The sequence below is a fragment of the Sarcophilus harrisii genome, chromosome 3, assembly GCF_902635505.1.
Source record: "Sarcophilus harrisii chromosome 3, mSarHar1.11, whole genome shotgun sequence".
In the NCBI taxonomy this organism is placed as follows: domain Eukaryota; kingdom Metazoa; phylum Chordata; class Mammalia; order Dasyuromorphia; family Dasyuridae; genus Sarcophilus; species Sarcophilus harrisii.
Genome location: NC_045428.1, coordinates 227464307 through 227490067, shown reverse-complemented (window position 1 = coordinate 227490067; position 25761 = coordinate 227464307). Strand labels below are relative to the sequence as shown.

Genomic DNA, 25761 nt, shown 5'->3' with positions numbered 1-25761 from the left:
ATCAGTTATGCTTTACTTAAAGCAAATGTAGCTACCTGTACAAGGAGCATGTGCAGGAGTTGTGGCTGTTGCTGGTGACAACAGTACTAGCGTGCCTGGGATTGGTTTGTTTTTCTTGACCTGGAGTTAATTAACTGGACCTGTGTAAGTCCTTTCCAAACTAAATAGCTACATCACAAGCCTAACCCAGGGAACAAAACTTCCAATCAAAGTGTGAGCTCAAAAACAAATTTACTAATTTGCTGCTACTGCTTCTGCTTGTGTGAGGATTGTAGGACTATTCACATGTGGTCACCAGGGAAATTCAAATTGCTGGCTTTGCCTGACTTTTTTTTTTTCCATGTCCAGGCTTACATAATTAACACACACACACACACACACACACAGTGGGAGGAGGAGGGAAAGGAAGGGGAGAGAGAGTGAGATAGACAGAGACAGATAGATAGATACACCCTGGAGTTGAAGCTTGAGTTCATTACTTTTACTAATTTTTTTATTGATTTTATGACTTTGGTCAAGTTTGAGTTTACTACTTTTACTAATTTTGTGACTTTGGTCAAGTCAACTAACTCCTCTCAGCTTCAGCTATCCCTATCTATAAAATGAGATAATTGGACTCAATGACCTCTAAGTAAATTGCTAGCCCTAAATATATGATCTTGTGATCTGTGCAGCTGTGATGGAATTTCCTGGTGAGGTTTTTTTTTTTTTTTTTTTGAGGGGGCAGGGAAGATGTGGTAGAGAATTAGGAGAGAATAGAGAATTTTGTAGATACAGATTAAGTACCAAGCTGATTTCTTAGATAGATTTAGAAATTATGCTTGTTATGACAGGGTTTTTGTTTGTTTGGGGGACAGGGGTTGTTGCTACCAGAAAAAGAAAGGGAAGAATAAAGTTTTATAAGACTGAGTTCTAAACAAACCAGGTAGCTCCATAGATGAGCCCTCCATCATTAAAATTTTAACTTTGTAATCCCTTGTGGTAGTATAGAAAATGTATTGGAATATTTTATACCATAATTTAGTTATTGAATACTATAATTACAATTAAGCTTTAGAATTCAGGCCTGAGACTACTAATGTTCACATAGTGTAAAAAATGTGTTAGCCCACTGAAGAAGACAACTCACTTAAATCAAGGACCTAGAAAAGGGAGGATGTGTATTTACTGAATTTATGCCTGTGACAAGGTTGTAGACAACTAGCATGTTTAAGTGATGGAAAACAATTAACATCCTTAGTGTTGGTCTTTAAATTGGCCTTTATAATGCTATGGATGAAGAGTGACAAAGAGTAAAGAAAAATAAGGGGGATTATTGTGTTCAGGGAAACAATATGGCTGCAGCAGGCAGGGAGAGCGAAATAGAGAAAATGCTGAGAATCCTTTCTCCCAGGAAGGAAAACCAGCATTATGTATCCAGCTCTGGTCCCTTTGTGTAGTTATACTTCTATCACTGCATTGCTTAGGACACTGCCAGCACCACACACCTTCAATGAAAACTGCTTACCTAATCAATCCCCCCTGAGGTCGCTTCCATTCTTGAAAAGGAGCTGATAAAGGCAAGTAAATGACAATATATTTGGAATGGTACAGAACAGGACTTTTTCCCTTTCCCCCCCAAACAAACAATAGAATAAGACCTACAAGTAAATCTTAAACCTTAAAGGATAGATTTTCAAGATATTTGTGACCATTATATTCCCTCTCTGCCACACAATTTTCCTATGATTTTTCTGGTTTGTAAGTCCAAAGTTGAATGCAGTCAGCAGAAAGGCCTCCCTTGATCACATACCACACCTCCTCTTTAGTATAGACTTCTTTCTCCATATTGTACCCTACACCTTAACCCCCAAGACTACAGGAAATAAGGAGTTTCTCTTCACACACACACACACACACACACACACACACACACACACACAGGAACTCCTAACACTTGTAACATTCACAAGTGATTGATATCAGAAAAATAAAGGTTTAGTCAGCTTCTCTGCTACTTCATTATAAAACTTTAACCAAAAATTAACTAGTGTTATTTGTGTGCCATAGTTTCCCATTCATAAAATTTGAATAATAATGCAAAAAAAATGATTTTAAGCTGACCAAAATACTCATGGAATAGAAGGCATTTTGTTTAATTGAGAATTCTGATTTATCTGCAATTAATCAGAAACCCTTTTTGCTTCAGCTCTTTTTAGTTAGTTATATTAGTTAATTTTATTGCTTCTCAGTCATCACTATTAAGATCAGTTTTCACTGTATGTTTCTGTAGATGCAACTGCAGAAGGTGACAGATCAAGCTGAATGTATGCTGAGCTCAGCGCACAACCTGAAATTTTGGTTGAATATTTTGGTTTGGGTTAATTTGGTTTGGTTTTACTAAAATCTGATAATAGCTTATTTAATTTGCCTCTTTCTTACAAAAGTTGGGTACTGAAAAAAAAATCTCCATTTAATTGACGATTCTGCTTGATGTTGGTATCCAATTTATAAAAGTCTTGATATATTTGTAAACTTCATTATGTGTTTGGTGCAAATTATGGTAGAACTTGGGAAATTCTTTTAATTCCTTGGAATTGTTATGTGACTTTTCTTAAATTGTTATATTAGGTATCTTTATTTGACCTGTAAATGTAGAGAAAAACCTAAACCAAAAGCCCTGTTTAATCATTTATGACAAAGAGACATACAGAGATTTTTCATCTTATATCTCAAAGCAATTGGCAACCTTGAACAAATGTCCCCAGGAGACAGAACCAAAGAGGTATGTGATCACAATTATCTTAAGTGATCTAGCTCTTAGGGAGAAACCATGTAACAGTTTTCAGGAATATTTGGCAAGCATTTGCTATTAAATAGCTAAAAATTATACTATGCCTATTACAAGAGTATTCCAAAGTGAAATGGATATAGGCCCCATGGTTAAACCTTCTACTTCCATAAACCAAACCAAGTCAAATCTTTAATGACGAAAGACCACAGAAACATTTCTTTAATGAGCCTCTCAGATAGGCAGGAAGGATTTCTGATTTCTATCTCATTCTCCATTTACATAAGACGCCCAAAAACAGTTTGACAGGGCTCTAGATGAAAAATTGCTACATGGAGGAAGAATGATATGGCAAGACCTCAATGTTTCCTTATTTCTCAGGACTATGTATTGATCCAACCTGACGAAATTTAGGTTATGCTTACAAATGGGATCAAAGCAAAAGGTGCCTTGGTGGTTGAATACTAATAGATTTTAGTTCTTTAATTTACAATAAAATGAAGTAGAAGAGTCTCTCTGTAAGATAAGCATACTTTGGCACTGTCTCCTGCATTGAGCCTCCTAGTTGTTTGTAAATAGCACTTTAGTACCTACTTATAAATCATTACTTGGGCAATTGGATAGCATAGAAGAAATAATTTTGCAAATCCGGCTCTCAGATTGTAAAAGATGTTTAAAAAGCCTCCTGCTGCACATTTTGCAATATTGTTAATATGAGCATGAGAATGTATTTTATCTCTCTCAAATCTTGAAGACTTATATTCATGTATTCTTTGTGTTTTTTCCTCTGCTTCTTTTCTTAAGAGAAAAATGATGCTGAGCCAAAGAGTCCGGACAATGGTACATCAAATACTTCGTAAGTTGATTTCATGTTTTAATCCAAGATAACTGTTCTTTAATCTGCTTTGTGATACAGAATAGTTGAGTACTTTTTTTTTTTAAACAGAAGGAAGCTTGTGGTTCTCTCTTGTGATAATGTCCCTCTTTAAAATGTTTTTTAAGTGCAGATGCATATTCAGTTCATTAGTATCATTAGCATGAGTGATCTTGAGATAGAGGAATGGTCCTCTACTGAACCATGCAAATATAATGGGATTTTTGAGGGTAGACTTGTAGTGGGTGTGTGTATTTGTGTAAGAGAGAGAAAGAGAGGACAGAGGAAAGGAAAGGGGGAGAGAAGAAGAGAGGGATGTGTGTGTCTGTGTGTTTTCATGAAAAACAGTTTAATTTATTAGATTGTTTTTGCATACATATAGTGCATACATTCATATATCTTCATTACTTATACAAATACATATTTTAAAACTAAATAATAATGCTGTCCTGATTTCTGATCCTAGGATGTCTCTGAGCAGTTAATTGTGTGCTTTGGTCTAAAATGGTTCAAATAATGGCCATTTTTTTAAAATGCCATTGTAACAAAAGCTAAAAGGAGAAGCCTTTTAATGCCATCTGGAGGGATTTTGGAGAATTGAAAAAGATGGAACTTTTTAAAAAATTCAGCTATTGCTCAGTAATATGTGAGCCTTAAATACAACTTATGATGGAGTGTAAATTATTTGTAATTCAATTTCTAGCCCATACCAATTATGAAAAACAATCATTTTTAAAACATGCCTCTTTGCAAATTATGAATCTCTAGCCTTGGGGGCAAGAAAAGTAACAATAACACTGATCTTTATGAAATCCATTGGGGGAAAAGCCCTAGGATTTTGCATTTAAAAACCATTCTGAAAATCACATCTAGCATAGGGTAGGTTTTACTAATAGTGATTTGGGTAAGACTAAAGGAATCCTTCCTTGTAAATTTCTAAAATGTCCATTTCCCCCCCTAAAAAATTGTTTTCCATAATTCAATATCCTTACCTCAGAATTTATGTTAAAACCCTGTGATGAAGTTTAAGAAAGTTGTGGCGATTAACTTGAAACTTGGCTCCTCTCTCTTCAATTATTTAAACAAAACCACCCCTCAGTCATTTGTTTTATCCTATTGTGCTTAGTTACTGAATTGTAGGAATTGTAGAATAAGACTTTCTAAAATGATGTGATGTGCCACACTACTTAGAGGATAACAGCAAATTAGGAGTGCAAAGCAATAACTGGAGGCCTTCAAAGTAAATGTAAGGGTTGAGGAATCTGGTGGGTCTCAGGAGAAAGAACCAAGTAGGTAAATAGAAATAGGGTTAACTTAGGAGACAGACTGGAACTAGTATGCTACATATATCTAAGGGCAGAGTAAAAGTGGGAGGTCCATTGTTCAAGTGGATGGTCACAGATCTGGAAATGTGCAAAAATTCAAATGATCAGTCAGGGAGATCAAAGTAACATATAAAAAAAAGTAACATATAAAAACAAAAACAAAGCACCAAGAAAAGACCTTGATCACTGCCTCAGGCTTCATATTTTTATAAAATGATTCTTCTGGAGCCAAAAACTAAGCCCTAAGTGAGCAGCCTATAGTAACCAATGAATTGGGACTACCTGGTTGAGGCAAAGGACATCTGAACAGAGGAAAGCATCAGCGTCTGGCAGACAGAGTAAAATAGACTGTCATCATACCAGCAGAATTGTAGAAAACAGGCCTTCTCTTGGCATTTGGAAGGCTTCCATTATTTTGTGAAAGACAGAATTTGGCAGAATGATTGTCTATTGTGATGCTAATTCTACCCATGGCCTCTCACTTCACTTCCCATAAGTATTAGGCAGTATGAAAACTATGATATTTCACTGGAGTCCCAAGACTACTATATTACGTTTACAGAAAATAATACTAAATTAGAGGGACACTAAAATCTTTTAAAATATATGGAGAAATTGTATATATGTAATATATGGAGAAATAATCAATTATCACAATGACCAGTCAGGTTTTCAGAGGACTCATGATGAAACATGCTACCTAATAGAGGTGTAATGGACTCAGAGTACAAATTAAGGTTTTTAAAAAACCATGGTTAATAAAGGAGTTTGTTTTCTGTCCTTGAGCCTTCCATGCCAGAGATTTCCCCTACCTTCTCATTTTAGTACCTCATATTTTGTAAAAATTCACCTAGCCTTCTTTCTTCTCTCTCCTCTTCATCTGATATCACTCTTATCTTTAATGAACAGGTGGTCCTTTTGCTTTCCAACACCATCCTCTCTACATGGAGCCTTGATTCTACCCTCTCCCATCTTTTCTAGCAAGTTGTCTTTTCTACAATGTTTACTTAGTAGTTAACTCTTAATTTTCTTTTTGTCTACTGGTTCCTTCTCTGCTGTCTACAAACATGTCCAAGTTTCCTTTATTCTTTTAAAAAAAGATCCTACCATACCAACTAAATATCATTTTATATTTCTCTTCCCTTTCCTAGCAAAATGAAGAAAAAATTTATTTACATTCACTTTCTGTCCTCTCCTCGTTTTAAAACTCTTTGTAACCTGCCTTCTAGCCTCAACATTGAACTAAAACTGTTCTTTCCAAAGTTTCCAATTTCATTTAATTGCCAAATCTGATGGGCTTTTCTTAATCATTCTTATTGATCTCCCTATAGTAATTAATACTGTTGACCACCTTCTTCTTCTAGATAACTTTCTTCTTTCTGGGTTTTCACGATTCTGCTATGTCTTGATTTTCCTCCTATCTTTCTCACTACTTCTTCAATGTCCTCATCAATATCTTGCCCGCCTACTAACTCCAGATGTTTGCCAAGACTCCATCCTAGACATTATTTTCCTTTCTCTCTGAATACTACTCTATGATTTCATTACCTCCCATGGATCACTGGATCATAGATTTAGAACCAGAATCAACTTAGAGGACATCAGATCCAATTTCTTCACTTCACACATAAGAAAATTAAGGTCCAGAGAGATTTAAGTAACTTGTCTTAGGTCATCTAACTATTAAGTGTCTGAGATGGGATTTGAACTCAAATTTTTTGGATATATATGTTCCTTTAGTTTCTCTATACTGACAATTCCCAGTTGTCTCTCAGTGTATATGTCTCTACCTCTGTGTCTTCTCTTTCCCTTAATCTCTCTTTCCATCTACCTATCTGTCTATATCCATCTAATTATGGCTCTAGTTTCTTTCCCACATCAGTGTAGTCTCACATTACCATTGACATCTCAAATTTAACATGGCTAAAATAGCAATCATTATCTTTATGTCAAAATTCATCACTTTCAAACTTTCCTGTGACTTTCCTTGATTCCTGATTCTTACTCAATGTCACACACACATCCAGAGAATTGCTAATTGTATCATTTCTTTCTCCATGATATTTCTTACACGTTTCCTCCTCTTCAGTCACAAAGGCACTACCCTACTTCAGGCCTTTATCATTTTTTTAAGAGCCTTCTTAATGAACTTCTCATCTCAAGTTTCTTCCAACTCCAATCCATCCTCCAACTGTGTGCCAAAATTATTTTCTTAAAATGTAGGTCAAACCATATCATCCCTTTGCTTAATAAGTCGAATGCTTCCCTCTTACTTCTAGGATCAAATATAAATTCTTTTGTTTGACAATAAAAACTCTTAATAATGAATCTATCTAGTCTTGTAACAAATTATCTTCTCATTGTTCACTCATTGGTTCAGCCAAACTTGTCCTTCATATAAGACATTTCTATTTGAAACAGTCTCTCTCTCTCTCTCTCTCTCTCTCTCTCTCTCTCCCTCCCTCTCTCTCTCTCTCTTTTTCTCTCTGTCTGTCTCTTATTTCTTCCCTCCCTCCTTTTTCTCTCTCTCTTTTTCTCTTTTTCTGTATGTATGTTTATGTTATATACCATTTTATGTACATATGTGATGTTTCTCTCATTAGAATGAAAACTCCTTAAGAACAGGAAGTGGTTTTGCTTTTTCTTAATATCTTCAACACCTAGCACATAACATCTAAGTATTTCCTCAGTAATTCTTAGAAAATGATCGATTTTATTTTTATGAGATGATTTGATGTTTTCCTTGTCCAATATTCCCTTACTTTCTTTCTGAAGAAAGTCTACATATTAAGTGGATATTGAGCTTCTGTTTGGTCTGTAAGCCTTTGGAATTTCTCATTTTTTATTTCAGATACATGTTTTCAATGTACTTTTTGCCTTCTTTTGCACAGAGTCTCATGAGTATTAAAGGATATATTGATTTAATTTAGAGGATCATATTGTAGTTATTTATATTTACCTTCTCATTTTCTACAACAGATGTTGTCCCATAGGATGCTTCATGGAAGTCTTTTTGCAAATACTTAACATGGGCTTTGCAAAATGAGATGACCAAGTGTTGTTTCCTAAAGCAAAGTTTTACACATGAAAACCAATGCTGTCAACTCATTTATTTGGTTCTCCAGGGAGAAACTCTGAAACATCTTTCTTTTTAATTACAACTACCTTTATCTTTTGGTCTCAGTTAAACAATTAATTTCAGATGCTCATTGAATTGATCCCAGTTATACTGAAAATGTTAAGATTGATATGATTAAATTCCTTCAGTGATATGTCAACTTGTTGGTCATTGAATAAGTATGTCACATTAGAACAACTATATTTTTGTTCATTTTAAAGATGATTTAAAAAACTGTGTGACTCCTAATGCCTTTTTTTCTACCACTTTGTTACTGTTTTTGCAGAAGTTAAAATGGGCTATACAGAACTGAAATCATTTTGTATGTTTCTTTGTTTCATGTGTAGCCATAGTCAAAGAATTCATTGCCTAGTGGCAAGACTATTAGTTATGAACTCCTCCTCCTCCTCCTTGAATTAGGCTGGCTCTCAACAGAACAGACATAGGCTGGTGTTGTGACCATGTGCTAATATATATTCCTTGAATGAATGAATGAATGGAAAAGCATTTGTTAAATGATTACAGTGTGCCCAGCACTATGCTGAGCACTGGGAATATGAATAGAAAATTAAAACAGTCTCTGCTCTTAAGAAATTCACATTTTAACCTGAGGAAACAATTCCTGTACAAGAATTCAGCCTGAAAGTGGAGATAAGACCTGTATTCCTTAGGATTCCACAGCAGGGTGGATATCAAGGATCAAAGATCCTTAGGATATACTGGCAAGTCAGAGGGCAATTTCTAAGGCCTTGATATTGTAGTAACAAGGCAAATAGTGATCTTGAAGGCATAGTGGCAAGGAAGGCAGCATAGCATGGATTTCCAGTAGACATCTTACCAGAAAAATTGCAGTTGGTAATTCCACATGCCTGAGTGGTAAGAATATCTGTTTACTCCAGGCCCAGCCTAGTATTTTTGGGAAGTAAAGAATGGTCCCCAAAATTATAGTGGAATAGAGGTTCTGAATTCTTCCCTGGAAGTAAAGAGGAGGAATGCAGAGATCAATATCCAGATGAAAAGGAGACAAATAAAGAAGGCATTGATGGAATGGTTAAGGAAAAAGGAGTCTCTGCAGAACCTATTGATGGTAGGGAGGTTAAGGTCAGAGAGTAAAAGTATCTGTTTCAACTGGGTCTTCTTTAAAAAAAAAATCTACTTTACAAATTACTTGCCTTTAGTATCATATGATCTGATAGCTGAAAGAAAACTAAGGAATCTTCTAATCTTCCTTTTCAAAATATAATTCAATCTAATCTTTATTCTAACACCCACCAGAGTTGGAATCCCTTCTATAACATTCCTGTTTGCTTAAATAAGTGATTGTTTGCTTGAATATGTCCATTGACAAGAAATACTTCTAATTTCATAAGGAAACCAACTCCATTTCTAGACACAGCTATTAAAAATGTTTTCCTTCTATTAAGAACAATTGTTATTTATACAGACTTCCTTTTAAATATATATTTCTTTATATGTGCTTTGCATATGATAGGGATTTAAATAAATGTTGAAAGAATCTCAAAGATCAGTTGTTCTAGATAATAACTGATCCAAATCTCTTCTATAGTAGCCCTAACAATAAGTCTTTATTTGAATATCTTCCATGGGAGGGAGGGAGGGAGGGAGATCTCACTGCATTTCAAAGCATTATTTAAATGCCTATCATATGCAAATCACATACAAAGAAATATATTTTCTCCTAAAATTGTCTCTGCCTCACTTTCCTCATCTATAAAATGAGTATAATAATTGCAGCTACCTCAGAGATCATTATGAGGATCAAATGAGATAATCTTTGAAAATTTTTTGCAAGTCTTAAAGCTTTAGCTTTTAGATAAAATGTGGTGCCCAGAAACAAACACTATACTTTAGATGGACCTAACAATAGCCAAATATAATATAACTATTACTCTTTATACTTTCTCTTTTAATACGTTCTAGGACAATATTGGCTTTTTAAATTGCTTTATCAAACGGCTATCCAATTTTTACCATGCAGTTCACTAAAACTCCCAGATATTTTTCATTGGAATTGTTATCTAGTCATACTTAAGCCATCTTGTAACTATGAAATTGATTCTTTGAACCCATGTTGAATTTAACATTTCTGCTTATTAAATCTTACATTTGTTTCAGCTCATTGTTCTAGCTTTTCAGTATCTTTATAGATCCTGTCTTCCAATGTATTAACTAGCCTTACAAGCTTCATGTCATTTATAGCTTCATCCAAATAATTGATAAAGATGTACAATAACATAAAACCGAAATTAACTCTGCAGGGGCATTCTTCTCCAAGTAGCTATTAATGTGGATATATTTGGGATATGGTTATTCATGCAACTCTGTATCCATCTATTATTCTATCTTCGATCCCTTATTCTTATATTCTACTTACAAATTTAGCAGGAGACACTTTGTCAAATGCTTTGTTAAAATATACAGATAATATTTTTAAAAGTATTTTCATGATAACATCACTCTTGGAGTTTAATGATTCCTGCTTCCCTTTCTAAATGCCCATACAAATTATCCCCATAACAATGTGTTCTAGACTTTTGGGAGTAGAAGTTTGTAGTCTACAGTTTGAAGACTGTACCCTCTTCCCTTTTTTTAACTGGAAAAGTAAGTTTTACTCTCTAATCTTCAGCACCTCTCCCATTCTCTAAAGCACAAATCTCTCTATATCACCCTTTCCCAAATCCCATTTAATAAACTCCAGTGACACCATAGCACCTCCATAATCAAATCCCCATTTTCTCAGTCATATTATACCTTACTCTTATAAAGGGCAGGAACTCTAAAAGTCAGCCAGGGAGATTACATCTTGGACCATCCTGGTGGCTTTCCTGTCTCTTGCATTTCTGTGCTGAAACCAAGATCCATTCTGGAGGGGCTCCAAAAAGCTAACCCAGCCCCAGGTGAAGGAGACAAGACTGAGAAGGAGATAATAAAAACTTTGGACTTTATCCTTGACTATTCTTGTGGTGGTTATTCTGCTGGGACCAAGGCTGGTCCCAAGGCCTCCAGAAAGCTAACCAGAACATTCCATCTTGGCACCCAACATGTGACATAAGGATTTACACTCAGCAGTCCAGACTGACAAGATCCTGAGTTCAGTGGAAAAGTCTTCGTGACCCAGAAATTAGAATGGAGAAGGAATAAAAGGGCAGGAACTCAAGTGTAATATTCTGGTTAGCTTTCTGGAGGTCTTGGGAATGGGTCTTGGTTTCAGTGTAGGAAGGAATACAGGAGGCAAGAGAGTCATCAGAGGCTGGTCAAAGATGGAATCTCTGTGGCTGACTTTGTCCTCAGTTTAAATACTCTATTACAAATACATCATCATAGGTGTCAGTCTTATAGATGTCATCTTATAAAGCTATACCAAGTACATGTAAACTGGAGAATCATTATCTTAATTCCACTGAGTTAACACCTTGTTTTAGGATTAAATCAATCATACTGACTTAGAGAACTATTAATCACCATGCTAAACTAGATAGCCATTGTATTATCAAGTCCACTGAGTTAACACTTTGTAGGATTAAATCAATCATACTGAGCCTTAAGTATACCTTTTCAGAGTTCCTACCCTTTATATACTCTCTACCACATAGTCTGTAATCCAGTTACACCAGCCTCACTACTCTTCCTCACATACCACATCCATCTTTCCCTGCATTTTTTTAAATTAAAGCTTTTTATTTTGAAAATACATGCATGGATACTTTTCGGTATTCACCCTTGCAATATCTTGTGTTCCGAATTTTCTCCTTCCCTTCTCCCCACTCTCTTCCCTAGATGGCAAGCAATCCAGTATATGTTAAACATGTACAGTTCTTCTATACATATTTCCACAATTATCATGCTGCAAAATCAGATCAAAAGGAAAAATAAGAAAGAAAACAAAATGCAAGCAAACAAAAAAAAAGAGTGAAAATACTATACTGGGTGCAAGTAGCTCTTATTATCACAAGAACATTAAAACTGGCCTGAATCATCTCATTGTTGAGAAGAGCCATGTCCATCAGAATTGATCATTGTGTAATCTTGCTGTTGCCATGTATAATGATCTCCTGGTTCTGCTTATTTAACTTAGCATCATTTTATGGAAGTCTCTCCAGGCCTCTCTGAAATCATCCTGCTGATCATTTCTTACAGAACAATTCCATAATTCCATAACAATTCCATAACATTCATATGACATAACTTGTTCAGCTATTCTCCAACTGATGGGCACCCACTCATTTTCCAGTTTCTTGCCATTAAAAAAAGGCTGCCACAAACATTTTTGCACATATGCTTCCCTACATTTTATTGGCTGTTTCTCATGCCTATAATTCCCTTTCTCTTTCTCTCCATCTCTTGACTTTCCTGGCTTTCTTCAAGTTCCAACCTAAAATCCCAACTTCTACAAAAGCCCTTTCTATATGCTTTATAATGTTGCTGTCTTCCCTTTTTGATTAAATACAATTTATTCTTTGTCTTACAATACTGTTTGCATGTTGTCTTCCCAATAAAATGAGCTTCTTGAGAACAAGGCTAGGTTTTTGCCTTTCTTTGCATCTCTAACACTTTGCAAAGTTCCTGGCATGTGATACTTTAATAAATGTTGTTAACTAATGGATTGACTGACTAACAAGATCACTGACAACATCTCAGCCATCACATCTATCAGCTCTTTCCATACTCTTGAATGTAGCTAATGTGAATCTGATGATTTTAATTCATAGATGGTGGACAGATGTTTCCTGATCATCTCCTTCCTTTTCTTGCTACTATTTTATTCTCCTTCCCAATTCAAAGATCATTCCTCTTTGAGAAGAAAACAGCATAAAAATAAGAGTTAAGTTAGTTCAGTGTCCTTATTTTTATCATCTCATCTACCTCAAACAGTAGCCTCCTTCCTTCTTTGATTCTCCAACATAGCAACAGCAACAAAAAATAACCAACCAAAACCCAATTTTTTGTTGTTCTTAATCATTCCTTGCCAGAGATTGCAATAGGTTCATTTTTTTTTAACTTAAGGACCTGCTACACTTTCTCTATATATTTTTATAACATTCTCTTCAAACTGTTGTGATAAAACTATATAAAGAGCACAACAGGATAGAATATGTTAAGCACACATTTTTCACATTTTCATTCACAAATACTAAACCTTGGCATCATGTGGACTTAGACTTTCTGTTCTACTAAATATAGTTAGGTTTCAAGCCCTCAGAGGATGGATGGTGGGTGTTTGTCAGCCAAATTCTTTCCTCTGAGTCACTGACTCCCTTTCCTCTCCCACTTTACACAGCTGATGCTTTCCATAGTTGGGGAACAAGGTGTCTCCCAAAACTGCTTGTACTGCAATCCAAAGATACAGAATGGGATAGAAGAGACAATTAAGGAAGAATTCTTCCTCTATCCAAATGTATGTCTGCCTAGCTTATCTCTAACTGCTTTTGATATATCACCATGATGTTTTCAAAAGAACTATGTCTCAGAGAGCCTATAAGGGAAAAAAAATAAAAAGAAAGGGGAAAAAAGCATGATTTTTGGATAATGAATGAGGTTAGTGTTTTGTAGAGTGATGGAGGTCTTGAAAATAGCAGAGACTGAAGTCTGGTATTTATCCACAAACCAAGGAGCTGGCAAAAGTGAAATGTTGGCTTCACTGCCCTGTTCCACCTGTTTACCTCAACCCTGAGTTGGAAAGTGAACCTTCTGATGGTGTCAGAGTTTATTTCAGTAAATCAGCTCATTCAGTTCCCACAAAAGCATGTAGAATATTTTAACCACTATTTCCAAAGTTCAGCTAAGAGAATTTCAACCTGGTCTTTGCCTCCTAAATAATCCCTAAACATAGATACATAAAGGTATGTACTATAGGGACATAGAAGGTAGAATAAGTGATGGACAAACATATCTCACATACATACACACACATACCTTTAACTCAAAGTGCCTTAATTCAAGTGTTTTGTATTATCATGAGGGAATAGCTTTAACATTTCCTAATTGATCTTTGGATTATAAAACCAGAGCCATATTATAACCCAGACTTAACATTGCTGGTACCAGTGCAATATATGTGTGTATACATATACTCACATGCATGTATAGGATGGATATATATATATATATATATATATATATATATATATATATATTTTACATGTGTTCAATCATAATACACATTTAGTAACAAGGTATTAAATTATCTAGAAAGATTTCATGTTTATTTGTCTCAGTTTTTATTGTGGTCAAAACTGGGAGATTGGGGAACTAGAAAAATCTCAAGTAGAAGGGATTATTTGAGCTGTGATTTAAAGAAACCTAAGTTTGTGATAGAGATGAAAAAAAGAGTGTGTTCTAGACCAAAACTTTTTTTTCTGCTGAGGTAATTGGAGATAAGTGACTTGCTTAGGATCACACAGCTAGGAAGTATTAAATGTCTGAGGTCAGATTTGAACTCAGGTCCTTCTGACATCAGGGCTGGTACCCTATCCACTGTACCATTTAGTTGCCCATAGACCAAAATTTCTTAAACTGTGTTGCAACCCTATATGGGGTTGTATAAGTTGATTGTTGGGATCACAAATTATGACTTATTATCAGGAAATGTTTGATTTTGTGTATATATTTTATATACCTATATACCCAGAGTTGTGTAAAAGTTTCTTGGGCAAAAAAGGGTCATGAATGGAAAAATTTTAAGAAACCCTTTTCTAGACATAGGAAGTGACTTATTCAGAGACTAAAATAGATAAGATATGAAATATCATACATGAAGACAAGCTAGTAGGACAGTTTGACTAGAACATATTTTGCATAAAGTAATATAAAATTAGACTGGATAGGTAAATGAGATCTAGAATGTGAAGGGCTTTAAATTGTAGCCTGAAGAATTTGTATTTTATCCTAGAGGAAATAGGAAATCATTAAGGATTTTTGAGAATCAGTTGTGACTGATTCAACAACTATATTAAAAGAGTTCTTGAGCAGAGGTGTGAGACAGTCAGATCTGAGTTTGCAAAATACTGATTTTTTTAACCAAACAAAAAAATACTGACTTTTTTTAGCTGTGTGAAAAAATTTATTGGAAATAAGAGATAATGCAATTAAGGAGACCAATTCAGGTTCTTTTGCAATAGTGCAATTGAGAGATGAAGAGGGCTTGCGCAGTTCAAGGCTAGATGCTATGAGAGTAGGTACTAAATGTTAGCAGTGTGATGGCAATACAAAAAGAGTTGTTCATTTAAGTCTATCATACAATAAAAAGATTGACCAATAATATCACATTTATGTATTACTTTTTCATATATAAAATATTTTTTCATAATCTAATGACTCAGGAAATATTGTTATGGTCCCCTTTTTACTGAGAAAATGAAAGAAGTTAAATAAATTGCCCATGGTCCCAAAAGTGGTCCAGTGTTTCTTCTACTAATACTTTATTTTTTCAGATCCAGTGAGAAAAAAGTAAATGAAAAACTAAAAAACATTTATTACACTGTAAATATTTGTAGAAACAAGAAACATAGCACTGGATTTGAAATCAGGAAGACCTGGATTCATATCCTACCACTGACAACTAGCTATGGGAACTAATGCCAATTACTGTACCCCAGGCAACTTTCTGGGATTTGTCCACTGAGTCATAATCTGTTAGTCTGTATCAGTACAGAGAGTCTCATTATCATCATCAAGTCCAATGCTTATGAAATCACAAATATTTTGTGTGTGCTCTCATTAAAAGGAATTGGTTCCTAACTTGAACCAATAGAATAAAAAATTTGGTTCCTATTTTATAGAAAGAAATATCAGCTTCACACAGCCTCATTCAAACCTGGAGATTACTCAGAAGATGTTTCTGAAAAATCTTTTTTGGGGGGTATTATTTGTTTGTTATTTAGTATTTACTTTAGTGTCCATAATTCAAGAGGTGGTAGTTGTAATGAGTTCTGCTATTACTGGACCAAATCTCTATTATTATGTTCAGTCCTAGGTTATACATTTTAAGAAGGGCACCCAAATAATATGAAAATGTTTAGAGAATAGGAACCATGATGCTTAATGGACTCAAAGTCATATTACATGAGGATTGTTTGAATAAATTGGAGATTTTTATCTTGGAGAAGAGAAGGCTTAGAAAGGATAACAAAATAATATCATAAAGCTCCATCCTCCTTTCCTCCTACTCTTTGTTCCTCCTTGCTTTTCCTTGAGCAAGGTATACCCTCTTGGCTCCAGGCAGTTTCCCTGGATGTTCCCTAGTGCTAAACTTACCTTCCTTCTCAGCATTTCTGGTTCTCTGGCTTCTTTCAAATACCAGCTTAAAATCACACCACCAGAAAAAAAATTTTCCCAACTCCCCTAATTACTAATGTCTTCCCTATGTTGATTATCTCCAATTTACCTTACAGGCAACTGTTACAGACAACCTGAACTTGGGAGAGCCAATTGTTACATTGAAAAATCTTTTAAAATAAAAGTAACATTTTTATTTGCAATATTGAAAAAGCAAAACACAAAGCATTTAAGGGCAAAAACAAACAATCCAACACCCTTATTTCAAGTGTAAAACTGAAAACTGAGTTGCATTTTCTTGAGTTCTCCAAGATTATTTCTTTTTTTCCTCTTCATATTGGCCAATATTAATGGATGTATTTTCAATTTTTACTGCTACCTTTTAAAACACCAGGTAAAAACTTTCTGTCCAATTTTTTTTTTCTTTTACAAATAATCTTGTTTTCTATTCCCATGATACTCTAGCCTCCTGGTTGACCCCCATTTTCAACCACTCTTCATATTTCCTTTGTTGACTCCTTATCTTCTTCATTTCCTTTCAATATGAATGTTCTCAAAGATTTTTATTTGCCTCTTTTCTCTGCTCCATCTATACTTTCTCCCATGATGATCTCATCTACTTTTAAAACTTCAGTTATCATCTAAGTGTAGATGATTCCCTGACTTCTCCCCAGAGCATTAGTTCTATATTTCCAATAGCCTGCCATATATTTCCATCTAGATGTGCCAAATACAAAATGCCCAAACAGAACTCTTTATCTTCCTCCATAAATCCTTCCTTCTCCAATCAGCTTTAGTCCTATAGATGTCATCGCTGTCCTTCTATCACCTTGGCTTAATACCTCAGAGGTATCTTTGACTCTTCTGTTTTCTTTACCCTCCCCCATCCATTTGGCTGCAAATTTTACCAGCTCTACTCTGGCAATAAATATCTTCCATCTTTCTACTTCCATTGCAGATACCTTAATTCCAGCCCTCATTATCTTTCTCCTTGCACTTTTTAATAATCTCCTAACTAATATTAATGCCTCTGACCTCTTCCTTCTTTAATCCTTCCTTTACACTGCTGCCTAAAGAATTTTCCAAATATCCTGCTATGATCATCTTTTTGTTTGCTCAGAAACTCTCAGTAGTTCCCCTTTGCACAGATATTCAGGTATAAACTATAGATCTTGTCATTCAAGCCTTTGCATAGCCTCATTCCAAACTACCTTTCTAGCCTCATTTTGCACTATTCTCCTTCATGTTCTCAATGTTTTGACAACTTGATTATTCTTTATCTTCTACTTTTTCTCTTTTATTCTCCCATTACTTTGCCTTTATTCATATCCAGAGAGTACCTAAAATAATGCTTATTTTAAAATTTCATTAAATAAGTCATTAAATAACTTTTCCTTACCCCAACTTAGTACAAACACAAATATTTCTTTTTTTGAAGTCCTTTCCTTTTTAGAAAGTTTACCTGTAACCTCTTCCCTGGACTCTGTACTGACATCACTTCCTATCCGCAACATAAAAGTAATCCCTTCCTTCCTGTATTTCTCATAATGCTTTGCTTTCACATATCTTTTCACATATCTCTTTCTTCCTTGTCCCCTTTGTTTGTTATTTAGTGTTTACTTTAGTGTCCATAATTCAGGAGGTGGTAGTTGTAATGAGCTTTTCCCCTTCTATTTTAAGCTCCCTCAGAACAGGGTCTGTATCATAGGGCCATAGATATGGCCTTGGAAAAGATTTAGATAAGGAAACTGAGACTTGGAGAGATGAGTTGTCCAATGCCAAACATATAGTAAGAGACAGAAACAGGATCTGAATCTAAGTCATCTGACTAGAAATCTAGAACTCTTTCCAATATACCTAATCTGGTCTTGAAGTTTTTTTGCATGAATGATTAAGCAGATGGATTGGGATTAGTTAGAAAGAGTTAGTTAAAAAGGCTCCTAAGTATAAGGATGACAGATTAAGTCACAAATGAAACTTGTTTATGTGAGGGTACTTTTGGTAGAAATAGAACTCTGATAAAATCAGCAAAATGTTGTAGACAAAGTTCAGCTTTGTTGTTAGTGTTGTTCAGACATTTTAAATTTTTTGCATCCCCATTTTGAGATTTTCTTGGAATTGACTCAAATTTATAAGAATACAAGCCATTCTCCAATTGACAAATAGTCAAAGGATATGAACAGACAATTTTCAGATGAAGAACTATTGATCAGAAAAATGCAAATTAAGACAACTCTGAGGCATTATTACACACTTGTCAGATTGGCTAAGATGACAGGAAAAGACAAGGACAAATGTTGGAGGGGATGTGGGAAAACTGGGACACTGATATATTGTTGGTGGAACTGTGAATGGATCCAACCATTCTGGAGAGCAAATACTCAAACGGCTATCAAATTGTGCATACCCTTTGACCCAGCAGCGTTTCTATTGGGCTTATACCCCAAAGAGATCTTAAAGGAAAGAAAGGGATCCACATGTGCAAAAATGTTGTGGCAGCCCTTTTCATAATGGCTAGAAACTGGAAACTGAATGGATGCCCATCAGTTGGAGAATGACTGAGTAAGTTATGGTATATGAATATTATGGAATATTATTATTCTATAAGAAATAACCAGCAGGATGATTTTAGAGAGGATTGAAGAGACTTACATGAACTGATGCTGAGTGAAATAAGCAGAACATTGTACACAGCAATGTCGATATTATACAACAATCAATTCTGATGAACGTGACTCTTTCCAACAATGAAATGACTGATGCCAGTTCCAATGATCTTGTGATAGAGAGCCAACTACACCAGAGAGAGGACTGTGGGAACTGAATGTGGATCACAACATAGCATTCCCACTCTTTTTGTTGTTGTTCGCTTGCATTTTGTTTTCTTACTCGTTTACTTTCCTTTTTTTGATCTGATTTCTCTTGTGCAGCAAGAGAATTGTATAAATGTTTATGCATATTGGATTCAACATATATTTTTAACGTGTTTAACATATTGAATTGTTTGCTGTCTAGGGGAAAGGGTGAGGGGAAGGAGGAGAAAATCTGAAACACAAGGCTATACAAGGGTCAATGTTGTCAAATTATCTGTGCATTTGTTTTGAAAATAAAAAGCTTTATTAAAAAAAGAGATTTTCTTGGCAGAGATACTAGAATGGTTTGCTATTTCTCTCTCCAGCTGATTTTACAGCAGAGGCAAATATGGTTAGATGACTTGCCTAGGATCATAAAAAGTTGTCTGAGGCCAAATTCGGATTCACAGAGCTGAGTCTTCCTGACTCAAGGCCTGGCACTCCATGCACTATGGACCACCTTGATGCCCCATAGTTCAATTAGATTTCAATAATGCAATGTCTTGTCTCTCATGGCATGAAAAATATAGTTTGGCTAAGAGTTCAGTCAGATGAATTTATAACACATTCAACTACTGTACTCAGAGAGCTCTGGTTTGAACATAGGATTATAGGAGAAGTTATGATCAAAAGAACTGATTTCAAATCCTGGATTTACCACTTGCTTTCTCTATAATCTTGGCCAAGTCCCTTAAAACCTTTGAAGGCTTTGGTTTCCTTTGTTAAAAAGTGAGGGAACTGGATTAATTATGACTCTAGAGGCCATTTTAGCTCTAAATCCATGACTTTATTATGATCCCATTAATAAATAGTGTCAAACTCAAATAGCAATGAATTCCTGTTGCTGCAAATACTGGCTTAGAAAACCACAAATTAACACAATCTATGTTGTACTGTATTCTTATTATTTTGTGAATCATTTCACAATTACATTTTTAATCTGGTGCTGCATTATGGAGTTATGTGGCAAGTTTGACATCTCTGCTGTCATGATCCAATGGGAAACTGGAGGGGGGAGATATTTATTTTTGACATGTTACAAAGTTTTCTCCTTTGATCTATTCAACCTTTTAAGGAGTGACTTGGATGAAGTCATAGAAGGTGAACTCATCAGTCTTGCAGATGATGCAAAGTTTGAAGGGATAGCTTAATACACAGCTAAGATCATAGTGTCTAGTTCTGAAAAGTATGTCAGAAGCCAACTAGTCTATCCTGTTTTCATTTTTCAGTCAGGTCTGACTCTCCATGACCCCATTTGCGGTTTTCTTGACAGAGATACTGAAGTGCTTTGCCATTTCCTTTTTCCAACTCATTTGACAGATGAGGAAACTGAGGCAACTAGTGACTTGTCCAGACATCTAGTAAGTGTCTGAGGCCAGATTTGAACTCACAAAGAGGAGTTTTCTTGACTACAGGGTAGGTACTCTCTCTATTGCGCCATCTACTTGCTCTCCTCTTCACTTTATAGGTAAGGAAATTTAGCCTTAGGGAGGTTGGGACTTAGCAAAGGTCTAGGATCATCCAACTATTAATTATGAAAAGCAGAATTCCTACCCAGTACCTATTCCTTCAAAGCCTAACATTCCAGAGCTACGGACAAAAACCATGAAACTGACAAAAAATAAAAAGGAAAATCCTTTGATTAAGTTTTTAAAAAACAGCTGCACAAGTACAGGATAGGAGAAAACTGGCTTAGTTCATTTGTGAAAAAACAAGATTAGAGGTTATGGCTCTTTCAGACTTCAATAATGAATCAGTAATGTTGCACAGATACTAAGAAAGGAGTTAGAAAACATGAGTTCAAATTCTGGCTCTCATATTTCTGAGAAATTGAACAGTGTACCTAAGAAGGCTAAATTCAGTTTCCTCACCTTTAAAATGAAAGGACTCAGATTACTGGGCAAGCAGCTGTGGAATTGTTCTGTCCTAGTAGTCAAGAGTTCAGGACAGTGGAGCATTGGGGTTAACATGAAAAATTCTTTAATAGCACCTAAGCAATAAGTAATTGCAAATCTTTATGCATAATATATTGCTCTGAGAGATCACAATATCTTTCGTTTTTGATTTTGTTGAAAAGGATTCAAGGAGCAACAACAAAAATTACTGGCATAGTGGGAAAAGTCCTGACCCCACTTCTGCCTTTTAGAATCCTTGTTGTCTGCAACCTCCTACAGAGAGGCTTTCCCTACTCCTTTTCATAGTTAGCGTATTCTCCCCTCCCCCACTGAAAATTATATTGTTTTTTTTTGTTTGTTAGTTTAAATGTGTTTAAATAGTCCATTTCCCCAATAGAATACAAGCTCTCTGAAGACAAGAGCTCTTTTCCATTTTTTTTTCTGTTTCCTTGCATATAGTTGATACTTTTAAAATGTTGAGATAAATTGAGTTAGTAATGCAATATAATGTTAAAATTACTTGGAAATATAGGGGAACATGAAGGTGAAGGAGAAATATTTAAAGGCCTTTTAAAGAGTGTTCCATCTTGATTTTTTTTTAGAAAGAAAAATGAAAAGTTTCTTAAGTAATTTGTTACTTAATTAAGATTACTTGTTGTCTGGATGACGGGTTTTCTAAAGTCTTTATTCTGAGTGAATGCTGGGTGAAATCTGAAACCCTGGACTGCCCAAGAAAGTTTTGACGGATATATAGTTTATACATTATCAAGATATGCTATGCTATATAAAAATAGGCATTTAATAAACCTTATCTTATCCCCTGAATTTTGAACATAGACAAAACTATAGTCAAATCGAGTAGACAAATTATATGTTAAAAAAAAAATAACAGGAATCCAGATTGAGCTTTGGCTTTTTAATTCTGAATGTTGATTGTAAACTGATACCTTTGCTATCCCCTTTCCTCTCCACTGCCCACCCGCTAAACTTAAGCACACTGTAGGTCAAGATAGACTTCAGCTTGGTTCAGTGCAACAACAATGTTTTTAAAAAGGATAAAGAGGAGAGGGAGAAAGAGGAAGGGAGAGAAAGACAGGAAGCAGGGAAGGAAGAAGGGAGGAGACAGAGAGAGAGAGAGAGAGAGAGAGAGAGAGAGAGAGAGAGAGAGAGAGGAGATACACACACACACACACACACACACACACACACACACACACACACACACAGAATTTTGGCAAGACGCCAAGTAAAATAACTAACATTTTGTAAAGAAGAAATCCTAAGACTGAGGTCATAGGATGGAAAAAGTCTGTTTCACAGACTCTTTAGCCTGAATGTTAGCCAGGTTTTTTAAAAATCCAGGCATCCTATTAACATCTGAACACTAAAGCTCATCCAGGAAAGATTTCGGGAACCGAAGAACCCTTAGTTTTCAGCTTTGTTGGAATACTGATTGTTTTTAATTGCAAGGAAGTTCTTTTTCGGTGGGATCCTTGGTCTCTTTTAACATCAAAGAAAGCTGAAGAATTTCATCTGTGACTACCAAGAATCTCTTAAAGCTTCATGGATAACTTTTTTGTTTGTTTGCTTTGCTTTGAAACACAGAGAGATATCAGATACCTGAAGGAAAGATGAATTTGCCACTGCGTAACAATCTTAGAGTTCTGCTTGGAATAGTGAGAGTGGATTTTTTTTTTTTTTTTTTGGCTTCAAAACTATTTAACTGACAGTTTCAAGACAGATTAATTTTTTTCTCTAACCAAGAAAATTACTATAAGCAAGCTTTTTGCCTTAATCTTTGAACTTGGATTTGACACACTGCTATAAGAGATGATTTTTTAACTGTGGATGGGGGAAAACCTTTGGATTTGTTAGGATGTTATTACAAGCAAGTTTACTAGTTTTTGACTTGCTTAGCCACAGCTGGAGCCAGCCTTCTTCGGGGTAAGACCATTTCCATGTTACTATTACACCTTCAGTATTTTAAGAGTAGGATTATTGCATATTTTATGAATGTGGCCTTTGAAGATTTTATTGTTTGATTAATATGCAAATATTCACTTCCCAAAAGTGCCGAGGAATTGACAGTTTCAATATGTACTGGTAAACCTAGAGACCCAGGCAGATGACATATACAGGGCTATTAGAGTCAGTTAAAAAAAAAATCAGGCCATCCTTTTAGATGAAAGGAAATTTTTATTTCTTTGAGAGGCATTTAAAGGATTGCGTTTACATTTTCTACGAAAGTCAAACAACTATATGCCAGGCTCTTCTTTTGTTGATACTGCTGCTGCTATTGCTTTAGAAAAAAAAAAAAAAAACTCAACCTAATGGTGCATGGACTTTCACAAACAAAATTAATTATGAATCTGCCGGGTATCGTTTCTCTTTTGAAATAGTAAATTAGGCCACTGTCAGTGACTTTTCCATCAGCATAGTATTCTTTCCGCCATTCTGAGCCCTGTCATTTGTTTTCAGGGATGTATGCTAATCTCAGATAAACACAAATAAAATTCCTGACCTCCTTCTTTAAAGATATATCATGGGAAAGAATTTTAAAATATATCAAGACTAATCTCTCTTCAGTTAACCAAAAATGTTCATTGCATTTTTAAATAGAGTTCTTTTTCCCACATATCCAATTATTTGGGAGACTATATCATAAGGTATTTTATCCAGTAGTCAGAAACTAGGAGGAGGAGCCATTTGGACCAGAGGCCATGCATGGTGCAAAGGAAATATCCAAGTATCACTTGTGAAAGTGAGTCAGTATCTAAGCCAAATCTAATTATAGCCCTAAAATTATTTATTCCCAAAACATGAGGCTGCATTGTTGATCTTTTCCTTTTTCTTTAGACATTTTACATTGAACATCAGGATAACTATACTTAGTAACTAGTTATATTTAAAGTAATTGCAAATTATGAATTTGCAAAGAATTTCATCTTAAAATGAATTATTTGGCCATTCTTACTTTTCTTCATGTGATAACAAGTAAATTGAATTTCAATGAATTGAAGTGATTTCAATTAAAATAATTACATATATTTTAATTGTACTTTATGGTTACAAAATACTTCATAAATTATCTCATTTGATCTTCAAAGTAATTCTGTGAGATTAAAAAATCAGATTGATTTTTCCAAGTCATTTTCAAAATGACTTGCCCAGAGTCACAGAATTAATAGGAAGTTACAGAGGCAGGATTCTAACCCAGATATCCTGATTTCCATTTCTCTGTCATCCAAGACATTTTTTGCAAACAATTTTCAAGCTTTTAGGTTCCACTAGAGAAAATATGAGAAAAGAACTATAGCCCATTAAATACCATTTTGGAGCATATATCATCCTCTGAATTCTTCCTTTTTACTTCAATATTTTTTCTGTGTCTTCACCTATCCTCTTATCACCTCTTACAATCTCAAAGGAAAGTGTCTGTTCTTGTTCTCAGAGCTAATCCCTCCATCTGTGCTCTTAATCTCATCTGAATTCTCTTCTTCCTCAGGAACCTAGCTTGACCCATCAATTATCTCCTCTCTCACACAGACTCTCAATTTCTTCCTTTCTACAAATTCCTTCTCTAGCATCCTACAAACAATTAAGTAAGATATCTCTATTCTAAAAACATTCACACCTCTGCTCCCTCAAACACCATCTTGTATCTCCCCTTTCTTTTGCTACCATCCTTTACAAAAGAGTATTTGAAATTCATTGCCTCAGCTATCTCATCACATATTTATTCTCTAACTTCTTGGAATATGGTTTCCTTCCCCATTAGTCTACAGAAATTTGTTTCAGAGGCCACCCATCATTTCCTAATGACCAAGTCTCATGACTTTTTATTAGTCTTCAACCTTCTGTGGCACATCATTTGGCACACTTGATTATTCACTCCTTGAAGACAGTCTTCTCCTTTGGCCCTTCTCCTGGTTCTCTCCTCTCAACTAACTTGGGACTCACTTTAAGATTCTTCTTCCTCATCTAGCTCCTTAAATATAACTATTCCTCAATGTCCTTTGCTCAATGTTCATCTTTTCTCTGTATTCTTTCATTTACTGTTCTCTTCTACCACTACAGTTTCAATTATCACCACCATGTCAAGCTCTCCCTGATCTGTATCCCCAACTGTCCCTTCTCACCTGAGGTCCAGGTTATTTTCATAGCTACCTTCTGGATGCTTCCATTGATACCTCAATTATAGTATATACACAATTAAACTTGTCATGTACCCCTTCCTTTAATTGCCATAAACAACTTTCTGATTTCTCTAGTTCTGTCAATTGGAATTTATTCTTATATTCATCTAGGCCTCAGACCTCAATTGCTTATGAAATTATTCTTCTGCTATGTTCCCCCCAAAAAATAAATTTGCCTAAATAATGATTCTCATACTATTCCTTTTTATTCCTACCATCACCATCTTAATTCATCTCTGGCATTGTTTTCTCTCCCTCCACTCATGTAAACCATCATGAGTTCTTGCAATAGCCTCCTCATTATTCTTCTTACCTCATGACTCTCTGTTTTACATTTGAAGTCCTTTTCTCAGCCTGTCTTTAGCCTATTTTTTTTTATCCTTATTGACCATTACTCCCTATCATATATACACACTATAGTTAAACTAAACTGAAC

General features: G+C 35.1%; 1 protein-coding gene across 3 annotated transcripts in view; it reads left to right on the top strand.

Moving 5' to 3' along the window:
* Nucleotides 1-25761, top strand: part of AFF3 (AF4/FMR2 family member 3) — a 650210-nt gene that overhangs the window by 427621 nt on the left and 196828 nt on the right. For all 3 annotated transcript variants that reach the window (XM_031963628.1, XM_031963629.1, XM_031963627.1), the window contains exon 7: nt 3575-3626. In XM_031963628.1, coding sequence (XP_031819488.1) covers nt 3575-3626 — 52 coding nt within the window. The remainder of the gene's footprint in view (nt 1-3574; nt 3627-25761) is intronic.